The following is a 25,671-nucleotide window of genomic DNA, read 5'->3' on the forward strand; positions in this document are numbered from 1 at the left end:
TGGAGATTAAAGATAATGGAGAATGTATATCAAAGGATGCATTTTTAAAGACTTGCATGTATCTTTCTATAAAATTAATCTTTCTAGAACTCTGGAGACAAGTTGGTTTCAAAGAAATTATTCTGCTTCAGAGAGAACACACAGCAACTTTAGTGGAGGACTGCATATTGATTCCAGGAGAAAAACTTGTTAAAATGCTTTTCCTGTTAAAAAATTGTATCCAAAAATTGAATTAAATTAAATTAAATTATATTAAAACAATAAACCTATTTAGTTGATAAATTTAACCACCAATCAGTCCGTGGAAACTATCCACAAAGAGGAGACATATCTACTGATTGAAGAATAGTTAAGAAACATATTTGAATTAAGTAAATAAAGGCCAATCGATTCTTTGATTATAGGTGATTTGGTATTCTTAATCAGACATAGTCAAAAAAACTAAGTCAGCTAATACTGCTCAGTAATACAAATAGGAAAGCAAGTGTTCAAATCAAAAACAAGTAGTTTGAACAGAAAAGGGGGTTTGCAAGTGAAATCATCTATTTCTTATGATTGTTTTCATACTTTCATAATGAATAAACAGCCCCATTCACAGTCACCTGTTTTAAGTCTTATTTTTGGGTGGGTGGCATTGATAAGTTAATTCCAGATGTCCTTGGCTAGATGGCCCATGTGCGATTCATTACTTCATTTGTCAAAAATGAGGAACTCATTATTCTTTGTATTCATGTTGGCATATAACGAATTTTAATAGCTTTTTAAATGCTAGCTTATGTGTTGCATTAACTTCATCAGAGAGTTCAAACTGCAGAACTAAATTTTTTTTTCTATCATATGTTTCTACATTAGAGCATATCTCTACTGAAATTGATTTAGGTGAGATAGTAACTATGAAAACAAAAGACCTGCTGCCCAGTGGAGATGATTTGCATCCAGAAGGACTTCTTTCCCTATCACAGGCATGAAAAAAATTATGGTCAGTGTGAGCTAGGGGCAAAACCCAGGAAACATTTGAAACATCTCCTTTAGAACATGCAAAAGGTGAGGACTGCTCTTTGGCTGGCCTGGAGGATGGCAATGCCTCTACGAGTAGCTTCAAGAGATGCTGAGTTTTAGAGAAAGGTGTGACTAACTTAGGTGAGGAACTCCTTGCTAGAGAACTATTACTCTCAAGGGCAAATAAAATTGATCATTTATAGAAATATATTTCTGAAAAAAATATATTTACTTATAAATACAGTACAACCATAGATTTTTTATAAGTACTTGCTGAACTGAATTTAAAAAGAACTCTCTACTCAAAAATATTTACAACATTCAAATTAAATTAGAAAAATAAGAATGCAACCTTATATCATGGACTTCTAAATAAATAAACAAATACCTAAAATAGCATGTAATCCAAACAATTAAGCCCTCTATACATACAACACACACACACACAAACACCAACACACACACACACCTCGCTTTTGTCTTTCCCTAGCTTATGCCAAAATATTTTAGTTTATATATGTACATATGCATATATATGTACAAGATATATAGATATATATACACATATCTATCTGTCTATCATTATCTATTAATCTATCAAACAACAAAACGTAGAAACAGGTGAGTCAAGGTATGTAAGAAATCAAGAAATAAGAGTAACTAGGAAAATATGGAAGATTAGATGTCCTGGATTGCCGTACCATGTGTTAAGGTAAGAAACACAAGAACATGGGTATGGATGAGCAAGGAAACATATATATGTATTGCAATGTACCCACAAGTGAAACTTCCCAAGAAGTAAGTATTGTAGGCAATGTGGCAAGACTGGGCAGGGAACATAGCCACAAGCAGGAGAATGAGTTTCCTGAGTGCACAACATGAGATCTGAAGGTGAATCCATTTCCTCTCAGCATAGCAAAGGGTTTGGGCTCTCACACTAAGGATGATGTGGGAGCATCTTATAAATGGAGGTTATAAGAATTCTTGTATAAACCTGTTCATGTGGTCTGAATTTGTGTCCTTTCCAGAATTATCTACTGAACATAGACATTCCACCAATTTCTTGACTCTGCATATTATTATAGGGTTAAAATGGAGCCAGGAATGAGTCTAATACTCACAATTACATATATTACAAGATAAATATATACGCATGTATAGTACACTATAAAGATAATCATACTGAATTCTATGAATTAATATAGGAACCTAATAACAAGAAAAACCTGAATTGTGGGACTTCCCTGGTGGCACAGTGGTTAAGAATACACCTGCCAGAAGACCTCAGACTTCCCAAAAGAGTGCGCAAGGAGAGGGGGTATGGAGCACTGCATAAACGAGCTCCAGAGATGGACATGAGGCACAGCTGTCAGTGAGGACACCAGAGATGGGCATGAAATGATAAAGCTTCTGCTGCAGCCACCAAGAAGCCTGTGTGCAAGCACAGGTCACTATCCAACCTCTCCTCCCAGGAGCCTGTGCAGTCCACCACTGCCAGGGTGCCGTGATCCAGGGACAACTTCCCCAGGAGAACACATGGCATGCCTCAGGCTGTTGCAACATCACGCTGGCCTCTGCTGTCACAGGCTCACCCTCCATCCCGTACCCCTCCCTCCCCCTGGCCTGAGTGAGCTAGAGCCCCTTAATCAGCTGCTACTTTAACACCATCCTGTCAGAGTGAAGAAGAGATGTGCTCAGGTGACCTACATGCAGAAGTGGGCCCAAATCCAAAGCTGAAGCCCAAGAGCTGTGCGAACAAAGGAGAGAAAGGGAAATTTCTCCAAGCAACTTCAGGAGCAGCAGATTAAATCTCCACAATCAACTTGATGTATCCTGAATCTCTGGAATACCTGAATAAACAATGAATCATCCCAAAATTGAGGCAGTGGACTTTGACAGCAACTGTAGACTTGGGGTTTGCTTTCTGAATCCAATTTGTTTCTGGTTTTATGTTTATCTTCATTTCATATTTAGAGTTTATTATCATTGGTAGATTTTTTTATTGATTAGGTTGCTCTCTTCCTTTTTTTTTACAATATAGATATAATTGTTTTTTTCCTTTTTCTCTTTCTGTGAGTGTGTATGTGTATGCTTCTTTGTGTGAGTTTATCTGTATATCATTGCTTTTACCATTTGTCCTAGGGTTCTTTCTGTCTGTTTATTTTTTGTTTTTGTACCTTTTTGGTATAGTTTTTATCACTTGTTTTCATTGATAAATTTGTTTATTGGTTTGGTTGCTCTCTTCTTTCTTTCTTACTTTCTTTTTTAATGATTTTTTATTTTTTTACATTTAATGACATATTTTTTAATTTTAATAAATTTGTTTTATTTTATTATCTTTTTTCCTTTTTTATTCTCCCTTTTCTTCTGAGCCATGTGGCTGATGGGGTCTTGGTGCTCTGGCTGGGTGTCCAGCCTATGCCTCTGAGGTGGGAGAGCTGAGTTCAGGACATTGGTCCACCAGAGACCTCAGGGGTCAATGTAATATCAAAAGGCAAAAGCTCTCCCACAGGTCCCATCTCAATGCTAAGACCCAGCTCCACTCAATGACCAGCAAGCTACAGTGCTGAACACCCTATGCCAGAAAACTAGGAAGACAGGAACACAACAACATCCAGTAGCAGAGAGACTGCCTAAAATAATAATAAGATCACCGACACCCCAAAACATACTACCAAACACAGTTCTGCCCACCAGAAAGACAAGAACCAGCCTCATCCAACAGAACACAGGCACTAGTCCCCTCCACCAGGAAGCCTACCCAACCCAATGAACCACCCTTAGTCACTAGGGGCAGACCCCCAAAACAATGGGAACTACGAACATGGAGCCTGCAAAAAGAAGACCCCCAAACACAGTAAGTTAAACAAAATGAAAAGAAAGAGAAATACACGGCAGATGAAGGAGCAAGGTAAAAACTCACCAGACCAAACAAATGTATCAGAAATAAGCAAACTACCTGTAAAAGAATTCAGTGTAATGATAGTAAAGATGATTCAAAATCTTGGAAACAGAATGGATGAAACACAAGAAACGTTTAACAAAGATCTAGAAAAACTAAAGAGCAAAGAAACAATGATGAACAACACAGTAGATAAAATTAAATATTCTCTAGAAGGAATCAATAACAGAATAAATGAGACAGAAGAACTGATAAGTGACCTGGAAGATAAAATACTGGAAATAACTACCACAGAGCAGAATAAAGAAAAAAGAATGAAAAGAATTGATGACAGTCTCAGAGACCTCTGGGACCACATTAAACACACCAACATTAAAAGTATAGGGGTCCAAGAAGAAGAAGAGATAAAGAAAGGGACTGAGAAAATATTTGAAGAGATTATAGTTGAAAACATCCCTAATATGGGAAAGGAAACAGTCAATCAATTTCAGGAGGTGCAGAGAGTCCCATACAGGATAAATCCAAGGAGAAACACACTAAGACACATACTAATCAAACTATCAAAAATTAAATACAAACAAAAAATATTAAAAGCAGTAAGGGAAAATCAACAAATAACATATAAGGAAATCCCCATAAGGTTAACAGCTGATCTTTCAGCAGAAACTCTGCAAAGCAGAAGGGAATGGCAGGACATATTTACAGTGGTGAAAGGGAAAAACCTACAACCAAGATTACTGGACCAGCAAGGATCTCAATCAGATTTGACAGAGAAATTAAAACTTTTACAGACAAGCAAAAGCTAAGAGCATTCAGGACCACCAAACCAGCTTTACAACAAATGCTAAAGGAATTTCTCTAGGCAGGAAACACAAAAGAAAGAAAAGACCTACAATAACAAACCCAAATCAATTAAGAAAATGGTAATAGGAACTACATATCAATAACTACCTTAAAGGTAAATGGATTAAATGATCCAACTAAAAGATATACACTGCCTGAATGATTATAAACACAAGACCTGTATATATGCTGTCTACAAGAGACCCACTTCAGACGTAGGGAGATGTACAGACTGAAGGTGAGGGGATGGCAAAAGACATTCCATGCAAATGGAAATCAAAAGAAAGCTGGAGTAGCAATTCTCATCTCAGAAAAAAATATACTTTAAAATAAAGACTATTACAAGGGACAAAGAAGGACACTACATAATGATGACAGGATCAATCCAAGAAGAAGATATGAGAACTGTAAATATTTATGCACCCAACATAGGAGCACCTCAATACATAAGGCTAATGCTAACAGCCTTCAATGGGGAAATCGACAGTAACACAATAATACTAGGGGACTTTAATACCCCACTTTCACCAATGGACAGATCATCCAAAATGAAAATATATAAGGAAACACAAGTTTTAAATGATACATTAAGCAAGATGGACTTAATTGATATTTATAGCATATTCCATGCAAAATGAGCAGATTATACTTTTGTCTCAAGTGCTAATGGAACATTCTCCAGGATAGATCATTTCTTGGGTCACAAATCAAGCTTTGGTAAATTTAAGAATATTGAAATCAAATAAATTAACTTTTCTGACCACAACGCTTTGAGACTAGATATCAAATAGAGGAAAAAATCTGTAAAAAATACAAACACTTGGAGGGTAAACAATACACTACTAAATAACCAAGAGATCACTGAAGAAATCAAAGAGGAAATCAAAAAAATACCTAGAAAAAAAGGACAAAGAAAACACAATGACCCAAAACCTATGGGATAGAGCAAAAGCAGTTCTAAAAGGGAAGTTTAGAGCAATACTATCCTACCACAAGAAACAACTCAAATAAACAACCTAACTTTACACCTAAAGCAACTAGAGAAAGAAGAACAAAAATCCCCAAAGTTAGCAGTAGGAAAGAAATCATAAAGAACAGATCAGAAATAAATGAGAAAGAAATGAAGAAAACAATAGCAAACATCTATAAGAGTAAAAGCTGGTTCTTTGAGAAGATAAACAAAATTTATAAACCATTAGACTGACTCATTAAGAAAAAAAGGGAGAAGACTCAAATCAACAGTATTAGAAACGAAAAATAAGTAACAACTGACACTGCAGAAATACAAAGGATCATAAGAGATAATTACAAGCAAGTATATGCCAAGAAAATGGGCAACCTGGAATAAATGGACAAATTCTTAGAAAAGGACAACCTTCCAAGACTGAACCAGGAAGAAATAGAAAATCTAAACAGACCAATCACAAGCACTGAAATTGAGACTGTGATTAAAAACCTTCCAAACACAAAAGCCCAGGACCAGATGGCTTCACAGGCAAATTCTATCAAACATTTAGAGAATAACTAACACCTATACTTCTCAAACTCTTTCAAAATATAGCAGAGGGAGGAACACTCTCAAACTCTTTCTACAAGGTCACCATCACCCTGATACCAAAACCTGACAAAGATGTCACAAAGAAAGAAAACTACAAGACAATATCACTGATGAACATAGATGAGAAAATCCTCAACAAAATATTGGAAACAGAACCCAACAGAACATTAAAAGGAACATACAGCATGCTGAAGTGGGGTTTATCCCAGGAATGCAAGAATTCTTCAATATATGCAAATAGATCAATGTGATAAACCATACTAACAAATTGAAGGGAAAAAAACATATGATCATCTCAATAGATGCAGAAAAAGCTTTAGACAAAATTCAACACCGATTTATGATATAAACCCTCCAGAAAGTAGGCATAGAGGGAACTTACCTCAACATAATAAGGGCCATGTATAACAAACCCACAGCCAACATCGTTTGCAATGGTGAAAAACTGAAACCATTTTCTCTAAGATCAGGAACAAGACAAGGTTGTCCACTCTCACCACTGTTATGCAACATAGTTTTGGAAGATTTAGCCACAGCAATCAGAGAAGAAAAAGAACGTTAAGGAATCCAAATTGGATAAAAGAAGTAAAGCTGTCACTCTTTGCAGATGACGTGATACTATACATAGAGAATCCTAAAGATGCTACCAGAAAACTACTAGAGCTAATCAATTAATTGGATAAAGTAGCAGGATACAAAATTAATGCACAGAAATCTCTCACATTCCTTTACACTAATGATGAAAAATCTGAAAGTGAATTTAAGGAAACGCTCCCATTTACCATTGCAATGAAAAAAATAAAATACCTAGGAATAAACCTACCTAAGGAGACAAAAGATCTGTGTGCAGAAAACTATAAGACACCGATGAAAGAAATTAAAGATGATACAAATAGATGGAGAGATATACCATGTTCTTGGATTGGAAGAATCAACATTGTGAAAATGACTCTACTACCCAAAGCAAACTACAGATTCAATGCAATCCCTATCAAACTACCACTGGCATTTTTCACAGAACTAGAACAAAAAAATTCACAATGTGTATGGAAACACAAAAGACTCTAAATAGCCAAAACAACCTTGACAAAGAAAAATGGAACTGGAGGAATCAGACTCCCTGACTTCAGACGATACTACAAAGCTACAGAAATCAAGACAGTATGGTAGTGGAACAAAAACAGAAATATAGATCAACGGAACAGGACAGAAAGCCCAGAGATAAACCCATGCACATATGGTCATGTTATCTTTGATAAAGGAGGCAAAAATATATAATGGAGAAAAGACAGCCTCTTCATTAAGTGGTGCTTGGAAAACTGGACAGCTACATGTAAAGGAAAGAAATTAGAACACTCCCTAACACCATACACAAAAATAAGCTCAAAATGGATTAAATCCTAAATGTAAGGTCAGACACTATAAAACTCTTAGAGGAAAATATAGGCAGAACACTCTATGACATAAATCACAGCAAGATCTTTTTTGACCTACCACCTAGAGAAATGGAAATAAAAACAAAAATAAACTAATGGGATCTAATGAAACTTAAAAGCTTTTCCACAGCAAAGGAAACCATAAACCAGATGAAAAGACAACCCTCAGAATGGGAGAAAATATTTGCAAGTGAAGCAACTGACAGAGGATTAATCTCTAAAATTTACAAGCAGCTCAATATCAAAAATCAAACAACCCAATCCAAAAATGGGCAGAAGACCTAAATAGACATTTCTCCAAAGAAGATACACAGATTGCTAAGAAACAGATGAAAGGATGCTCAATATCACTATTCATTAGAGAAATGCAAATCAAAACTAAAATGAGGTATCACCTCACACCAGTCAGAATGGCCATCCTCAAAAAATCTACAAACAATAAACACTGGAGAGGGTATTGAGAAAAGTGAACCCTCTTGCACTGTTGGTGGGAATGTAAATTGATACAGCCACTATGGAGAACAGTATGGAGATTCCTTAAAAAACTAAAAATAGAACTACCATATGACCCAGTAATCCCACTACAGTGTATATACCCTGAGAAAGCCATAATTCAAATAGAGTCATGTAGCACAATGTTCATTGCAGCTCTATTTACAATAGCCAGGACATAGAAGCAATCTAAATGTCCATCAACAGATTAATGGATAAAGAAGATGTGACACATATATAAAATGGAATATTACTCAGCCATAAAAAGAAACAAAATTTAATTATTTGTGGTGAGGTGGATGGACTCAGAGACTGTCATACAGAGTGAAGTAATTCAGAAAGAGAAAAACAAATACTGTATGCTAACACATATATATGCAATCAAAAAAAAATGTTTCTGAAGAGCCTAGGGGCAGGACAGGAATAAAGATGCAGACATGGAGAATGGACTCGAGGACACAGGGAGTGGGAAGGGTAAGCTGGGATGAATTGAGAGAGTGGCATGGACATGTATACATTACCAAATATAAAATGGATAGCTAGTGGGAAGCCACTGTCTAGCACAGGGAGATCAGCTTGGTGCTTTGTGACCACCTAGATGGGTGCGGTAGGGAAGGTGGGAAGGAGATGCAAGAGGGAGGAAATATGGGGATATATGTATGTTTATAGCTGATTCACTTTGTTATAAAGCAGAAACTAAGACACTATTGTAAGGCAATTATACTCCAATAAAAATGTTTAAAAAAAGAAAGGAAAAATGAATCCATCTGCCAGTGCAGGGGACACAAGTTCAAGCCCTGGACCAGGAAGGTCCCACATGCCATGGAGCAACTAATCCCGTGTGCCACAACTACTGAGCCCATGTGTCTAGAGTCCATGCTCTCCAAAATGAGAAGCCACCGTAATGAGAAGCCCATGCACCCGAACAAAGAAAATCCCCATCTCCCCACAACTAGTGAAAGCCTGTGCAACAACAAAGACTGAACCCAACCAAAGTGAAATAAATATATAAATAAAATTAAGAAAAAAAAGAAAAACCTAAATTGTATTTCGCATGTGGATGAATACACTTTCTTTCCCCTAAATTTCAAATTTTTACCCAAAAACAATTTTCTGCTCAAATTTAATTTATTTAAGCAATGAGATGGACCACTTTACTCCTATAACATTCAGATTGAGTTTTATGGTTACTGCACTCAGATATTTTACTGACTTTATATTTCACTTCTATGCAGGTAAATCCATTTTATATTTAGATAGAAAATAAAATCACAAATCCCTGCTCAGTATGGACAACTGCTTCTGAAGATTACATTTTATAGATACTGTACACTTTTTCACCAATATGCTAAATTGGTGATAACTATCAACTGAGTGTAATTTCACATATCCTTGCAGACAGCCACATTTGAAGAGGGAAGGGAAGTTTAGTTATAACGTGATGAGAAAACCTTCAGGGAAGAAAATTATTTTTAAAATAATGCAAGTGGAAGGCAAACATCTTAGGAGTAAGCATTAAAATGCTGTATTGTTTTAAATAATGTGATTTTATGTTAGATTTTCTTTTTATAAATAAAACAGATGTGTGACTCTAAAGGGGTAGCCCAAGGAACTGGAGTAATGGAGCAGTTCTGTATCTGTCTTGGTAGCGATTTGAATAGATATAATAAAATTTCATAGAATTTTATGGAACTATACCCTAAAAATATTGCATGTAAAAAAAGGTGAAATTTGAATATGATCTGTGGTTTATAGCATTGTATCAATGTCAGTTTCCTGATTTGATCATTGTGCCATTGTTATGTAGAATATTTTCATTGGGGCAAGGTGAGGGATGGGCCCACAGGGAATCTTTGTATTATTTTTGCAACTTTTATGTGAGTCTAAGGTTATTTCAATAAACAAAGATAAATGATGTGGTCCTTCCTTGGGAAATGAGAAAAGAAGAAAGAAAAGTGACTTTATAAAAAGAAGGCAACAATGATTAATATTGTCATAAATAATAAAATTTCCAGAATCCAAAATAATCCTACTAAGATTGTTAGCAAATATAGCTCATGACATAGGAAGCTGCTCTGGTGGTGTCTGACATTGCCTTAGAGCCTCTTACCTGTTTTTACTGTTTGCCAGCCCAGGGAGAAGGGGCTGCGAGCCTGCAAGTTGTATGAGGAGATTGGGCTGTGGTTGTCAGTAGCTGGACTCCAGGAAAGTGTGGCTGTGCTCTCAGTGATTTCCTCAACGATCACTATCCCTGGTGGGCCTGGGGGACCTATAAGCAAAAGGGAATGGATAAAGTTAAGGTCAAGCCATGAGAAATTGTATTTCCAGTAAGGACCCAACAAAACTAGTAAGTATCTTAATGAAATACATATTTAGTAATGAACGTTGACAGTAAAAAGTAAATGAGATGCATGTTGGTTTCCATGATTTCTGGGGATAACTTAATTATAGTTTAGATTTTCTTTTTCTAATACTTTGTGCTTGGAGGCAGTTAGCATTGCATTTTATAGAAGAGGAAAATATAATTAAAAACAAATACAAGGATTTGAATGTCAGGAGCAACTATGACTCTTGAAATCAATCACAGCTTACAGAAGCAACAACAGAGTGATAGGCAATGCTATCAGGAACAGAAACAATCCCATCATTACCACAAACCTACAGGTGTATGGCCCTAATTTTCATGTTCACGAAGAGTACAGTGTGCAAATAGTGTGATGTACCTATCAAGTAGCTTAAATTCAAACAGGGAGTGCTTCCCTGGTGGTGCCGTGGTTGAGAATCTGCCTGCCAATGCAAGGGACATGGTTTCGAGCCCTGGTCTGGGAAGATCCCACATGCCGCGGAGCAACTAGGCCCGTGAGCCACAACTACTGAGACTGTGCGTCTGGAGCTTGTGCTCCGCAGCAAGAGAGGCCGCGACAGTGAGAGACCCGCGTACTGTAATGAAGAGTGGCCCCCGCTCGCCGCAACTAGAGAAAGCCCACGCACAGAAACGAAGACCCAACATAGCCAAAACAAAAAAATTCAAACAGGGAACAATGAAAGGCTCTGAAATAATGAGATTTCAGACCAAGAAAGAGTATATACTAGAAGTGAGACATGGAAAAATGATTAGATGATGATAATGATGATGACTTTGGTGAGGGTGAGAAGATGATGAATTAGAGAAGATTATTGCCCTTTTTGATCATAAAAAGTTGGTATAGAATAGTGATTATCAAGTGATGTGCACGTAGACTCCAGCTTCAAAAAACAACCAAGATCTGATATGAGGAGAAATATACCTCTGTATTACTACTTCTAAAACAGGGATTTCTAATAACATTCAAAAATATGTAGAGTGTTGATATTTTAGTGGCTAAGAACAATGCCAGTTTCCTTATTAACATTTTTGTATTCCCAAATATGGACAATGCAAGCTGCAAGAATGCTTTTATTTTCAATGAAAAATATAATCCATCTTTAAATATTTTATTTTCCAAATTAGTCCTTATGTAGCAAGTTGCTCTCTGGATTTGGGGATTATGAAGTCTGAGCAGTAAGGGCTGACCTAGACTGTAAGGAGCTAAGAAATGGTGGAATGCTAAAGAGATGGAGACAGTAAAGACCTCTGAGTACAAAATAAGGAAGGGACGATGAGATGGACAAAGTGTTTTTTGAACATCACCAAGTGAATGACATTTTTAGGAAATGAGAAATGAGTGTTTTATCAAGAGTAAGAAGAACCAGCAGTGGCTAGCAGAGACTCAAGACTTAGAAGACAAGGACTATTCCATCAGAAAGGTGACAAAAGACTGGGATTGTGAGCAAATGTGTAGAGGATAACCATGAGCAGTGGCATACCTTTTTCCTCTGAGAGCAATTAAGGAAGAAACAATGAATAGAGAGATAAAGCTTTTGAAATGTTAAGAAGGGAAGCTGGGAGAGCTCATTTGGGAAGGTTCTCCTTTTTTCACTAAAGAAGGAAAAATTATCCACAGAAAGTGAAGGTTGTTGGGTGAGAATGGGATTGGGAGCTAGAGGAGAATGGAAAATGTCTGAATAAGCCCATGATAAAAGAGGAAAGACATGAAGAAGAGGGAAATATAAGTATTTTGGAATAGTCCTGGAGTTCAAGTTTGGTTCAATAACATAATTTTGAAGTGGAACTGACCAAGTCAACAAATAGGTTAGAAAGCCAGGACCAGGGCCAGAAAAAGTGGTTAATTGGGTCAATTTAGATTTAGTTTACAAATTTGACATGACATCATCAAAGTTGCCAATGGTATAAATGACCATAGTCTCAAGGAGGACTAGAGAGTCAAGTGAAGCCAGAATGGTGTTGGCAGACTAGAATAAAAGAGCAGAGTCCAGGAAACCAGGTTTTTATGAGGGGAAGATGTAAGAATAAGAAATTGTGAGAAGAAAATAGTAGGATTTGTGATTTAAGTGTAGGGAACTTTTGATGAGAATTTGTGTTTATCTGGAATGAAGTGGGAAATATAATTATTAGGTCAAGGACTTATGGAAGAATATGTTTGATGTGTCACCAATATAAATTAAAGTTCAGAGTATTAAAATGGTAGCTAAGAAGGAGGTGTGGAAGATAAATGAGATCCAGGTACTGAAGATGTCTAACAAGTTGTTAGACTGCAGTGACATGGATATGGAGGAGTGAGTCTAACGATAATAAAGATAAGAATATTAACTGTAATAATAATACCAATAGCTACCATATCCTCACTGTACTGTATTAAGTCATTAAGTATTTTGCAAACATTAACTTGTTCACCTATTTCTATGTCTCTGTGAGGTGGGCATTATAATCCCTATTTCATAGAGAACATAAGGGAATCTCAAAGAGCTAGTTTGGTCGATTAATAATAAATAAGTTACATAGTCAATAACCTTACTATACGTTAGGTGTTACACTAGGCAGTAGGTATCAGAGAATCCCTTCTAGTGAGGAGAAATTATTCACCCAAGTAGCTCTGCTAGTGAATGGCACAGCAGAGATCTGAATTCAGATCTGATTGTAAAGCCTGATTTGTTCAAGAAAGCAAGGATTACAGAGATCCTTCTTCCTTTTCCTGTTAATTATGGAGTACTTTCAGTTGAAGGAATGAAAGAAAGAGAAAAAGTGTGTGTTGGGGAATGACACATTTAAATTATGTAGTAGAGATAAACATAACATTGAAGAAACTGTTTAGGACTTTGTGGCAGTCTGTGTATGAGATAGCCACCAACACTTTCTTTCCTCCTTGTACGTGCAGGTCATTCCCTTTTTGAAAGGTGAATCCTATTCTTTCAATCCCGTTGAATTTGGGTTGGCCTGTGACTACAGGCATACTTCAGTGATACTGTGGATTTTTTTCTAGATGACCATAATAAAGCTAATATTGCAATAAAGCAAGTCACACAATTTTTTTTTGATTTCTAAGTGCATATAAAATTATGTTTACATCATACTATAGTCTATCAAGTGTGCAATAACATTATTTCTATAAAAGCAATGTACATACCTTAATTAAAAATACTTTATTGCTAAAAACTGCTAACCATTATTTGAGCCTTCAGTAGGTCATAATCTTTTAGCTGGTGGAGGGTCTTGTCTCAAAATTGACAGCTGCTGACTGATTGAGGTGGTGGTTACTGAAGGGTGGGGTGGCTGTGGCAGTTTCTTAAATTAAGTCAACAATGAAGTTTGCCACATAGATTGACTGTTCCTTTCATGAATGAGTTCTCTGTAACATACTATGATGCTAGATAACATTTTACCCAAAGTAGAATTTCTTTCAAAATTGGAGTCAGTCCTCCCAAACAATTTTCATAATTGTTTCAACAATTTTCATAGCACCTTTGCCAAGGTAGTTTCCATCCCAAGAAACCATTTTCTTAACACATCTGTAAGAAGCAACTCTTCATTTGTTAAAGTTGTATCATGAGAATGCAGGAATTCAGTCACAGCTACAACCTACACTTCAAACTTTAGTACTCTTGCTATTTCCACTACATCTTCCTCTACTGAAGTCTTGAATCCCTCAGTCATCCATAAAAGTTGGAATCACCTCCTTCCGAATTCCTGCTAATGTTGATATTTTGACTTCTTCCCATGAATCACAAATGTGCATAATGGAATTATGATGGTGAATCCTTTCCTGAAGGTTTTCAGTTTATTTTACTCAGATCCATCAGAGGAATCACTGTCTATGGCAGTTGTAGCCTTATGAAATGTATTTCTGAAATAAAAAGACTTGAAAGTCAAAATTACTCCTTGATCCATGGGCTGCAGAATGGATATTGTGTTAGCAGGTATAAAAACAACATAAATCTTGTTGTACATCTCCATCAGAGCTCTTGGGTCACCAGGTGCATTATCATTGAGCTGTAATATTTTGAAAGAAATCTTTTTTCTCTGAGCAGTAAGTCTCAACAGTGGGCTTCAAATATTGAGTAAACCATGTTGTAAACAGATATACTGTCACCCATGCTTTGTTGTTCCACTTATAGAGCACAGGCAGAGTATATTTAGGCCCTAGGATTTTCAGAATGGTAAATGAGCATTGGTTTCAACTGAGAGTCACCAGCTGCATTAGCCCCTAACAAGAGAGTCAACCTGCCTGTTGAAGCTTTGAAGTCATGCATTGACATCTCCTCTCTAGCTGTGAAAGTCCTAGATGGCATCTTCTTCCAATAGAAGGATGTTTCATGTACATTGAAAATAAGTTATCCAGTGGAGCCATTTTTATTAATTATCCTAGCTAGATCTTCTGGATAACTGTCTGCAGCTTCTACATCAGCACTTGCTGCTTCACCTTGTACTTTTATGTTATGGAGATGGTTTCTTTCCTTAAACCTCAGGAACCAACCTCTGCTACTTTCAAACTTTTCTTTTGCAGCTCTCTCACCTCAGTCTTCATAAAATTGAAGAGAGTTAGGGCTTTGTTCTGGATTAGGCATTGGCTTAAGGGAATGTTGTGGCTGGTTTGATCTTCTGTTCAGAACTAAAACTTTCTTCATATCAACAATAAGCCTCTTTTGCTTTCTTATCATCTGTGTATTCACTGGAGTAGCACTTTTAATTTCCTTCAAAAACTTTCCTTTGCATTCAAGAGACATAGATTTCAGCTAATCTCAACTTTAGACATGCTTTCCTCTCTAAGCTTAATCATTTCTAGCTTTTGATTTAAAGTGAGAGACCTGAGACACTTTCTTTAACTTGAACACTTAGAGGCCATTGTAGTGTTATTAACTAGTCCAATATCAATATTGTTGTGTCTCAGGGAATAGGAAGGCCCAAGGAGAGGGAGAGATATAGGGGGACAGATGGTCAGCGGAGTGATAAGAACACATACAACATTTATCAGTTAAATTTGCTTTCTTATATGGGTGTAGTTCATGGTGCCCCCAAACAATTGCAATTGTAGTATCAAATATCACTGATTGCAGAGTACCATAACAAATACAACAATAATAAAAAAGTTTTAAACATTGCAAAAATTACCAAAATGTGACACAGAGACACAAAATGAGAAAATGCTTTTGGAAAAATTGTGCTGATAGACTTCTTTGATGCAGGGTTGCCACAAACCTTCAATTTATAAAAAATGCAATATCTGCAAAGTGCAATAAAGTACAATAAAATGAAGTATGCCTATATTTGACCCAGATGACAATGGTAGAAGTGACACAGCATAACTTTTGAGGAGAAATCATAAGAAGTTTTGCGGCTTCATCCCATGTCTCCTGGAATGCTTATGGGAAAATCCAGCTGCCTAGTTAGAAGTCCTATTAAACTGAGCTACCATTCTGTCAGGAAGTCCAAGCTAGCCATTTGGAGAATCCCATGGAGAGAGGGATATCCAACTTGCCCTCAGCTATTCCAGTCATCTCAGCCCAGGCACCAGACATGTGAAGAAGCCTTCAAGTGATTCCAGCTTCAGCCACCTTTAGACACATGTGCATGAGAAATCCCTGCTAAGAACGTAGCTATGCCTGTCAGCTGACAAAACCGTGAGAGCAAATAATGTATGGATATTTTAAGCCACAAATTTTGGGGAAACAATGGATAATTGGAACAGACTTCAAAATAGTCTGATTTGAGAGTTTGTTCATAGGTAGGGAATTTGTCAGGAGAATCTTTAACATGCTTTGAAAAAAGACTTGAAATTTAGCTATTGCATTCAAATAGGAATAACTACCAACATAATTCATTTATTAAGTTCTTCCATATTGTTCCATTTCACCCATTCTATTCATTTATGTCTTCAGAAAGAATTAACGATCACCTACATGTGAGGCATGATAGGAGATATTGTGGAAAGTAACTATTAGTTAACTTAAATAAAATAATTTGCCTTTCTGAGTATTAAATCTCTACTAAAATATTTAAATTATTTCTCTTAAAAAACATATATTTCTTTTAATAATAGGCAATAATTACTCTAAATACTTTTAAAAACTTCAGCTGGAACAAAAAATGGAACTTACAACATAATTAATAAATCTCCAAGTATTTTTCTTTATATTTGGCTATTTTCCCAAATATAGTCCTTAGCAAAATAATCAGTGACAGTGAACAAGATTTATGTACCCAGGATGCTGATTGTGGCTGTGCAATTATGTATAATTACAAGCCACTGTAAATAATTAATTGTCCAATAATCATGTAATGTTTAAATCATAAAACCTTAAAATAAAATAGTAGGCAGCCATTAAACTGCCTAATATTTAGGACACTTTAATGATATGGGAAATGTTCAAAAAAAAAAAAACAGAATGCAAAATTATATGTTAATATAAATGTATAAATAGTAATTTGCCTAATGTGTATAGGAAAAGACTGGAAAGAAATGCATTAAAGTGTACATGGTGGTTATTGCTTGGAGCTGAAGCTATAATGATTTAAATTTTATTCTTTATACTTGTTTGGATTTTCCAATTCTGTACAATAAGCATGTATTACTTCTAAAATTATTTTAAAAGTCATTATTTTAAACAATGCTTCCATATTGTGATATGTATGTACTATTCTAAGTAAATTCTATTTAACTAAGCATTTGCTTATTCCTAGTATGTGTGTGGAAAGCACTGTGCTGAGTGGTGGGAGAAAGGTGGGGGAAATGGTTTATAGGAGGATAAAATAGGGTTTCAACCCCAGGTGTGTTTAAAATCCAGGGCAGAGAGAGATCTTTTACAAAAAACTAATGCCAGGCAATAATAACGTTGCACATTAGTACATATGACATCTCATTATAGCACTTGTTACATTGGCTATAATTATTTTTATGTAAGTTCCATCTGTCTGAATATTCAGCATGGTAATTGGTATATATTAGTTCCTCAGTAAATATCTGTAGAAGAAGAGATGAAAGGGAGAAGGGAGAAGAAGGAAGAAGAGATGTGGAAAGACGAAAGGAGTTTTGTTTTGAATTTGAAATGCTGTGTAAAAACTAACAAGTTTTAAAATAAAGTAATTATCATGTAAGACAAAGATCCAATATGACAGCCTCTTTTTTTGTTAAATCAAAATATTTGAGTTAACAGTTTTTTTGTTTTGTTTTGTTTTGTTTTTCAGTTAAGAGTAGAGTAGGTTGGTAATAAAAATGAAAGACTAGGTCCACGAACGAAGAAAACATTTTCATATGATTTAATACTAAGGCTCATCATTATTAGAAACTTAGAGTATTAAGGTCTATGGACAGACAACTTTTTTACATCTTTGTAAATCTGAAAGATTGTTATGAATACAGTATTATAAAAATATTCTAAAAATTAGTGATGAACCAAGATGGCGGAGTAGAGGGATGTGCTCTCACTCCCTCTCGTGAGAACACCAGAATCACAACTAACTACTGGACAATCATCGACAGGAAGACACTGGAACTCACCAAAAATGATACCCCACATCCAAAGACAAAGGAGAAGCCACAATGAGACGGTCGGAGGGGTGCAATCATGGTAAAATCAAATCCCATAACTGGTGGGTGGGTGACTCACAGACTGGTGAACACATACCACAGAAGTCCACCCACTGGAGTGAAGGTTCTGAGCCTCACAACAGGCTTCCCAACCTGGGGGTCTGGCAATGGGAAGAGGAATTCCTAGAGAATCAGACTTTGAAACCTAGTGGGAATTGATTGCAGGACTTTGACAGGACTGGGGGAAACAGAGACTCCACTCTTGGAGGGCACATACAAAGTAGTGTGTGCATCAGGACCAGGGGAAGGAGCAGTGACCCCAGGGGACACTGAACCAGACCTACCTGCTAATGTTGGAGGGTCTCCTGCAGAGGCGGGGGGTGGCTTGGTTTCACCATGGGGACAAGGACACTGGCAGCAGAAGTTCTGGGAAGTACTCTGTGGTGTGAGCCCTCCCAGAGTCTCTCATTAGCCCCACCAAAGAGCCCAGGTAGGCTCCAGTGTTGGGTTGCATCAGGCAAAACAACCAACAGGGAGGGAACCAAGCCTCACATATCAACAGTCAAGTGGATTAGAGTTTTACTGAGCTCTGCCCATGAGAGCAACAGTCAGCTGTACCCACCACCAGTCCCTCCCATCAAGCCTCTTAGATAGTCTCATCCACCAGAGGGCCAAAAGCAGAAGCAAGAAGAACTACAATCCTGCCGCCTATGGAACAAAAACCACATTCACAGAAAGATAGAGAAGATGAAAAGGCAGAGGGCTATATACCAGATGAAGGGACAAGATAAAACCCCAGAAAAACAACTAAATGAAGTGGAGATAGGCAACCTTCCAGAAAAATAATTCAGAATAATGACAGTGAAGATGATCCAGGATCTCGGAAAAAGAATGGAGGCAAAGATTGAGAAGATGCAAGAAATGTTTAAAAAAGGCCTAGAATAATTAAAGAACAAACAAACAGAGATGAACAATACAATAACTGAAATGAAAACTACACTAGAAGGAATAAATAGCACAATAACTGAGGCAGAAGAATGGATAAATGACCTGGAACACAGAATGGTGGAATTCACAGCTGTCGAACAGAATAAAGAAAAAAGAATGAAAAGAAATGAAGACAGCCTAAGGGACCTCTGGGGCAATATTAAACACAACAACATTCACATTATAGGGGTCCCGGAAGGAGAAGACAGAGTGGAAGAACCAGAGAAAATATTTGAAGAGATTATAGTTGAAAACTTCCCTAACATGGGAAAGGAAATAGGCACCCAAGTCCAGGAAGCACAGCGAGTCTCATACAGGATAAACCCAAGGAAAAACATGCCGAGACAGAGAGTAAACAAATTGGCAAAAATTAAAGACAAAGAAAAATTATTGAAAACAGCAAGGGAAAAATGACAAATAACATACAAGGGAACTACCATAAGGTTAACAGCTGATTTCTCAGCAGAGACTCTACAAGCCAGAAGGGAGGGGCATGATATACTTAAAGTGATGAAAGAGAAGAACCTACAGCCAAGATTACTCTACGTGGCAAGGATCTCATTCAGATTCGAGGGAGAAATCAAAAGCTTTACAGACAAGCAAAAGCTAAAAGAATTGAGCACCACCAAACCAGCTCTAAAACAAATGCTAAAGGAACTTCTCTAAGTGGGAAACATAAGAAAGAAAAAGACCTACAAAAACAAACCCAAAACAATTAAGAAAATGGTCATAGGAACATACATATCTATAACTACCTTAAACATCAATGGATTAAATGCTCCAACAAAAAAAACACAGGCTTGCTGAATGGATACAAAAACAAGACCCATATATATGCTGTCTACAATAGACCCACTTCAGACCTAGGGACACATACAGACTGAAAGTTAGGGGATGGAAAAAGATATTCCATGCAAATGGAAATCAAAAAAAACCTGGAGTAGCTATACTCATATCAGATAAAATAGACTTTAAAATAAAGAATGTTACAAGACACAAGGAAGGACACTACATAATGATCAAGTGATCAATCCAAGAAGAAGATATAACAATTATAAATATATATGCACCCAAGATAGGAGCACCTCAATACATAAGGCAACTGCTAACAGCTCTAAAAGAGGAAATGGACAGTAACACAATAATAGTGGGGGACTTTAACACCTCACTTACACCAATGGACACATCATCCAAAATGAAAATAAATAAGGAAACAGAAGCTTTAAATGACACCACAGACCAGGTAGATTTAACTGATATTTCTAGGACATTCCATCCAAAAACAGCAGATTACACTTTCTTCTCAAGTGTGCAAGGAACATTCTCCAGGATAGATCATATCTTGGGTCACAAATCAAGCCTCAGTAAACATAAGAAAATTGAAATCATATCAAGCATCTTTTCTGACCACAACGCTATGAGATTAGAAATGAATTACAGGGAAAAAAATGTAAAAAACAAAAACACATGGAGGCTAAACAATACATTACAAAAAAACCAAGAGATCACTCAAGAAATCAAAGAAGAAATAAAAAAAAATACCTAGAGACAAATGACAATGAAAACATGACAATCCAAAACATATGGGATACAGCAAAAGCAGTGCTAAGAGGGAAGTTTATAGCTATATAAGCTTACCTCAAGAAGCAAGAAAAATCTCAAGTAAACAACCTAACCTTACACCTAAAGGAAATAGAGAAAGAAGAACAAACAAACCCAAAATTTAGCAGAAGGAAAGGAATCATAAAGATCAGAGCAGAAATAAATGAAATAGAAACAAAGGAAACAATAGCAAAGATCAATAAACTAAAAGCTGGTTCTTTGAGAAGATAAACAAAATTGATAAATCTAGCCAGACTCAGAAGAAAAAGAGGGAGAGGACTCAAATCAATAAAATTAGAAATGAAAAAGGATAAATTACAACAGACACCTCAGAAATACAAAGCATCCTAAGAGACTACTACAAGCAAGTCTATGCCAATAAAATGGACAAACTGGAAGAAATGGACACATTCTTAGAAAGGTATAACCTTCCAAGACTGAACCAGGAAGAAACAGAAAATATGAACAGACCAATCACATGTAATGAAATTGAAACTGTGATTAAAAATCTTCCAACAAACGACAGTCCAGGACCAGATGACTTCACAGGTGAATTTTATCAAACATTTAGAGAAGAGATAACACCCATCCTTCTCAAAGCCTTCCCAAAAATTTCAGAGGAAGGAACACTCCCAAACTCATTCTATGAGGCCACCATCACACTGATAAAAAAAAACAGACAAAGATACTACAAAAAAAGAAAATTACAGACCAATATCACTGATGAATATAGATGTAAAAATCCTCAACAAAATACTAGCAAACAGAACCCAACAACACATCAAAAGGATCATACACCACGATCAAGTGGGATTTAACCCAGCGATGCAAGGATTCTTCAATATATGCAAATCAATCAATGAGATACACCATATTAACAAATTGAAGGAGAAAAACCATATGATCATCTCAATAGATGCAGAAAAAGCTTTTGACAAAATTCAACACCGATTTATGATAAAAACTCTCCAGAAAGTAGGCATAGAGGGAACATACCTCAATATAATAAAGGCCATATATGACAAACCCACAGCAAACATCATTCTCAATGGTGAAAAACTGAAAGCATTTCCTCTAAGATCAGGAATGAGGCAAGGATGTCCACTCTCACCACTGTTATTCAACATAGTTTTGGAAGTCCTAGTCCCGGCAATCAGAGAAGAAAAAGAAATAAAATGAGTACAAATTGGAAAAGAAGAAGTAAAACTGTCACTGTTTGCAGATGACATGATACTATACATAGAGAATCCTAAAATTGTCACCAGAAAACTACTAGAGCTAATCAATGAATTTGGTAAAGTTGCAGGATACAGAATTAATGCACAGAAATCTCTTGCATTCCTATACGAATTACTATACGAATCCTATATGAAAAATCTGAAAGAGAATTATGGAAACACTCCCATTTACCATTGCAACAAAAAGAATAAAATACCTAGGAATAAACCTACCTAGGGAGACAAAAATTAGACCATTTAGAAAAATGGACACATTTTATGTTTATTTCTTCATGGTAAGGACTCTGAGCAAATGATAAAGCACAAAGGCCCTTGGCAGAAGCCATGTTCTCATGAATTCAATCTGTCTCAATCAAGGGCCCCCCAGGATTGCTGTTAGATTGCTATCAGATCAACTCACTCTGCTGACTTAATGTTCAGTTAGAAATTTGTCTTCTCTTGAGAAGCCATTGACTTTTATAGTTGAAAAACAAATAAACTATATATCTCTTTGTAACACTTAATGTTGTTATCTTTATCCTGGTGACATGAAACAAGGACTTAAAGACTTCATGTAATAGTTAAACATGTTACAGAGTCTTGGAATGTTTAAATTAACCAGAGCCATCTAGTTAAACTCTATTATTTTTCAGATGAGGAAGAAGAGAGGGAAACTCCTCCTCAGAAAAACGAGATCAAAAGGGTCCTTATCCTTTAGAAGGAAAATGAGTGGAAGCAGGTGTTGGCTTTAGTCTGGACAGCCAGTGGAGGGGTGTTTCTTGTTTAAAGCAAATTATGACAAATTAATGTTAACAAACAGGAAACTGCATACTGACCTCCTGTGAAATTATTGTTCGTTCTCCTTTTAGACATCAATTGGTGGTGCTGGACATTAGAAATTTGTGGTGTGACTGTCCAATCCTTTTTGAGGGATAATTATTTAAAAAATCTTCTTAATGCTAAGAATGACTCCCTGTGGCAAGCAACTTCTTTTTCTCACCTAGCATCACATTCCCTGTCTGATTCTGACACCTGCTTATTCAACAAATATTTCTACTGGTACATGTTATTTTTTAAACAAATTTATTTTGTAAAAATAAATCTACTCAGTTTTTATTTTCATTTTTATTTGATTTGGGGGACTTTCTGTGTTTCTTATATAGAAGTTTTAAGTGAAAAATTAAACTTGTTGGGATTCAAAACGTTACAAATTCTGTGCTTTAAATTGATTAAGCTAAAATGAAAAATTCAACACCAAATATGCCATGGTATCTTAAATTGATTCTGTCTTTAAGCCCATAAATATTGCTTGGGGACAGACACTTCTTTCTTCTAGACACATGTAGGTATATGGGTCAGAAGAAAGGAAAGCAATCACAGAAGTAAAGTCATGAACATGCCCTTCTAATACTAAGGGAAGAGATTTAGCTACTGTCTGAAAGATTATATTAATGCAGAAAAATAAACTCGATAACTCAGACCATGAAGAGTATTTTTTAAAATTAATTAATTAATTAATTTTTATTTTTGGCTATGTTGGGTCTTTGTTTCTGTGTGAGGGCTTTCTCTATTTGTGGCGAGCGGGGGTCACTCTTCATCACAGTACGCGGGCCTCTCACTATCGATGCCTCTCTTGCTGCGGAGCACAGGCTCCAGACGCGCAGGCTCAGTAGTTGTGGCTCACGGGGCTAGTTGCTCCGCGGCATGTGGGATCTTCCCAGACCAGGGTTCGAACCCGTGTCCCTTGCATTGGCAGGCAGATTCTCAACCACTGTGCCATCAGGGAAGCCCTGAAGAGTATTTTTTTATGATGTATAGTTTAAATACATGCAATGAACTATCCAGTACAAAGGACCATTTTGTGTAGATCAAGTTTAAAAGGCCATATATAAATAACAAAAAAAACTTTCATTAGAAAGTAATAGTCAACAACGTGAGTAGATTTCCTGTATCACATTACATATTAATACCTAGTAGTAACTGGTTGTTGAGGTTTTCATCTTTACAATAGAATTATGAAGACTTATGATATGCCCTTATTTAAGATGTTATTGATAGCATATTTATTTTTACACAAGAAAATGTCTCCTGGCATACTTTGACATATTGTAAAGTTCAACTTCACATAGCATTGCATCTTTCTTTGCCTTTTCCTCAGATACTTCCTTACCATCATTATGTTACTAATGAAGTTGAGAGGGTGTTCATAAATTTCTTTACTTTTTACATACTTAATTTATGTGACCCTTTCATACTGTTCTTGATCCCATGAGAATATATTTTTTTAAAACCAGGGTAGTTAAGGATGGAAATGAGAGCTAAACAGTTCTAATTATTTTTTTCAAAAGCAATTTTGTTTCTAATTAATTTGGTAAAGTTCACCATTTATTATATCTATCCATGTATCATTATTATCATCATTATATATATTATTATTATTTTATATCTACCTATCATTTCCATTATATTTATTATTGTTATTTTGTATCTGTCTATCTATTTATCTGTCTATAATCATTATCATCATCATCATCATTATCTATGTAACCTGGTCCCTCAGCATGAAATTCTTGTCTCTCCTTACTTTGCCTGTTTAACACCTGTTTAGGCTTCAAATTTCAAATCTCTGCTCAAGTATCACTGCTTTGAAGGAAACTTCTCTTGCTGCCCTGTCTAGGTAAAATCACAAGATTATATACATTCATATAGTATCATGCACCTCTCAATCATAGTTGAAATCTATGAAGGCTTCTACTTATTTTTGTGAATCTCCTATTAAGGGTAGATTTCCTATCTGAATTTTAGGTACAGGAGGGTTGAAGTTGTGCTTGTAATTGTATTCCCACTTCCCAGTACAGTTCTTGGCACCTAGTGTGTTATCACTATAGATTTGTAATAAATGAATGAATGAATAATTTTTATTAACCTAATAGGCTAGCATAGCTGTTGGGTTACCTTTTTACACATCTTTCCTTTTGACCCAATAAAATATGAAAAAAAGTAATATATCTTTACAAAATCATTTATTCTGAAAAAAATACTCTTAATATATATATTAAAAATAGATTCTAATTATGCTATGTTCTCATCTTTGGTAAACTCTCTTAATTAGATACCCATCAGATCATGGTGTTTCTAATCAACAGCAACAACAAACAAGCTATTAGTATCTTTCAAACTTTGATGAGCAACAAAATCTCTGGCATGTTTGTAAAAAATTATCTAGATTCCTGAGCTGTACTCAATAGCTACTGAATTTCAATTTCTGTGACTAGAGCTTCAGCATTGTATTTCGTACAGGTTGTCTAGAAATTTTTGTGCACCCTATATTTTAAGAAAAACTGATCTAAAGAAAAGAGATTTTGATAAAGAGTCATAGGAATATTATTCCAGTTCTGACTCTTTTATGTAAGAGCTTTATTCAAGTTTCTGAACCTCTTTAATTCTCAGTTTCCTTACATTTTATAAAGGGGATGATAATATCAATCTTATGTCATTATTGTGAGGGCTGTGTAGGGTAATGTATGTAACAGTACTTTGTAAATAGCTATACTAGCATTGGTTAGGCCTTTAACTAACTCAAGAACTTTGAAAATGTCATATGATCTCACAATACTTCATTTTTTACCAATAAAAATGAGAACCTATATACCACATTGATTTATCAAAACAAATAAGGATAGATGTGAAAATGCTTTGGAAAAAAAAGTACTATTATTGGCGGATTCAATAA

General features: G+C 35.9%; 1 protein-coding gene across 1 annotated transcript in view; it reads right to left on the bottom strand.

Annotated features, from left to right (window-relative positions):
- CNTN5 (contactin 5) overlaps positions 1–25,671 on the bottom strand; it is a 416,285-nt gene that overhangs the window by 89,308 nt on the left and 301,306 nt on the right. Inside the window, exon 11 of the mRNA XM_060018068.1 lies at positions 10,341–10,499. Within this exon, the coding sequence (XP_059874051.1) occupies positions 10,341–10,499 (159 nt within the window). The remainder of the gene's footprint in view (positions 1–10,340; positions 10,500–25,671) is intronic.

This window comes from Delphinus delphis, chromosome 8, assembly GCF_949987515.2.
Source record: "Delphinus delphis chromosome 8, mDelDel1.2, whole genome shotgun sequence".
NCBI lineage: Eukaryota > Metazoa > Chordata > Mammalia > Artiodactyla > Delphinidae > Delphinus > Delphinus delphis.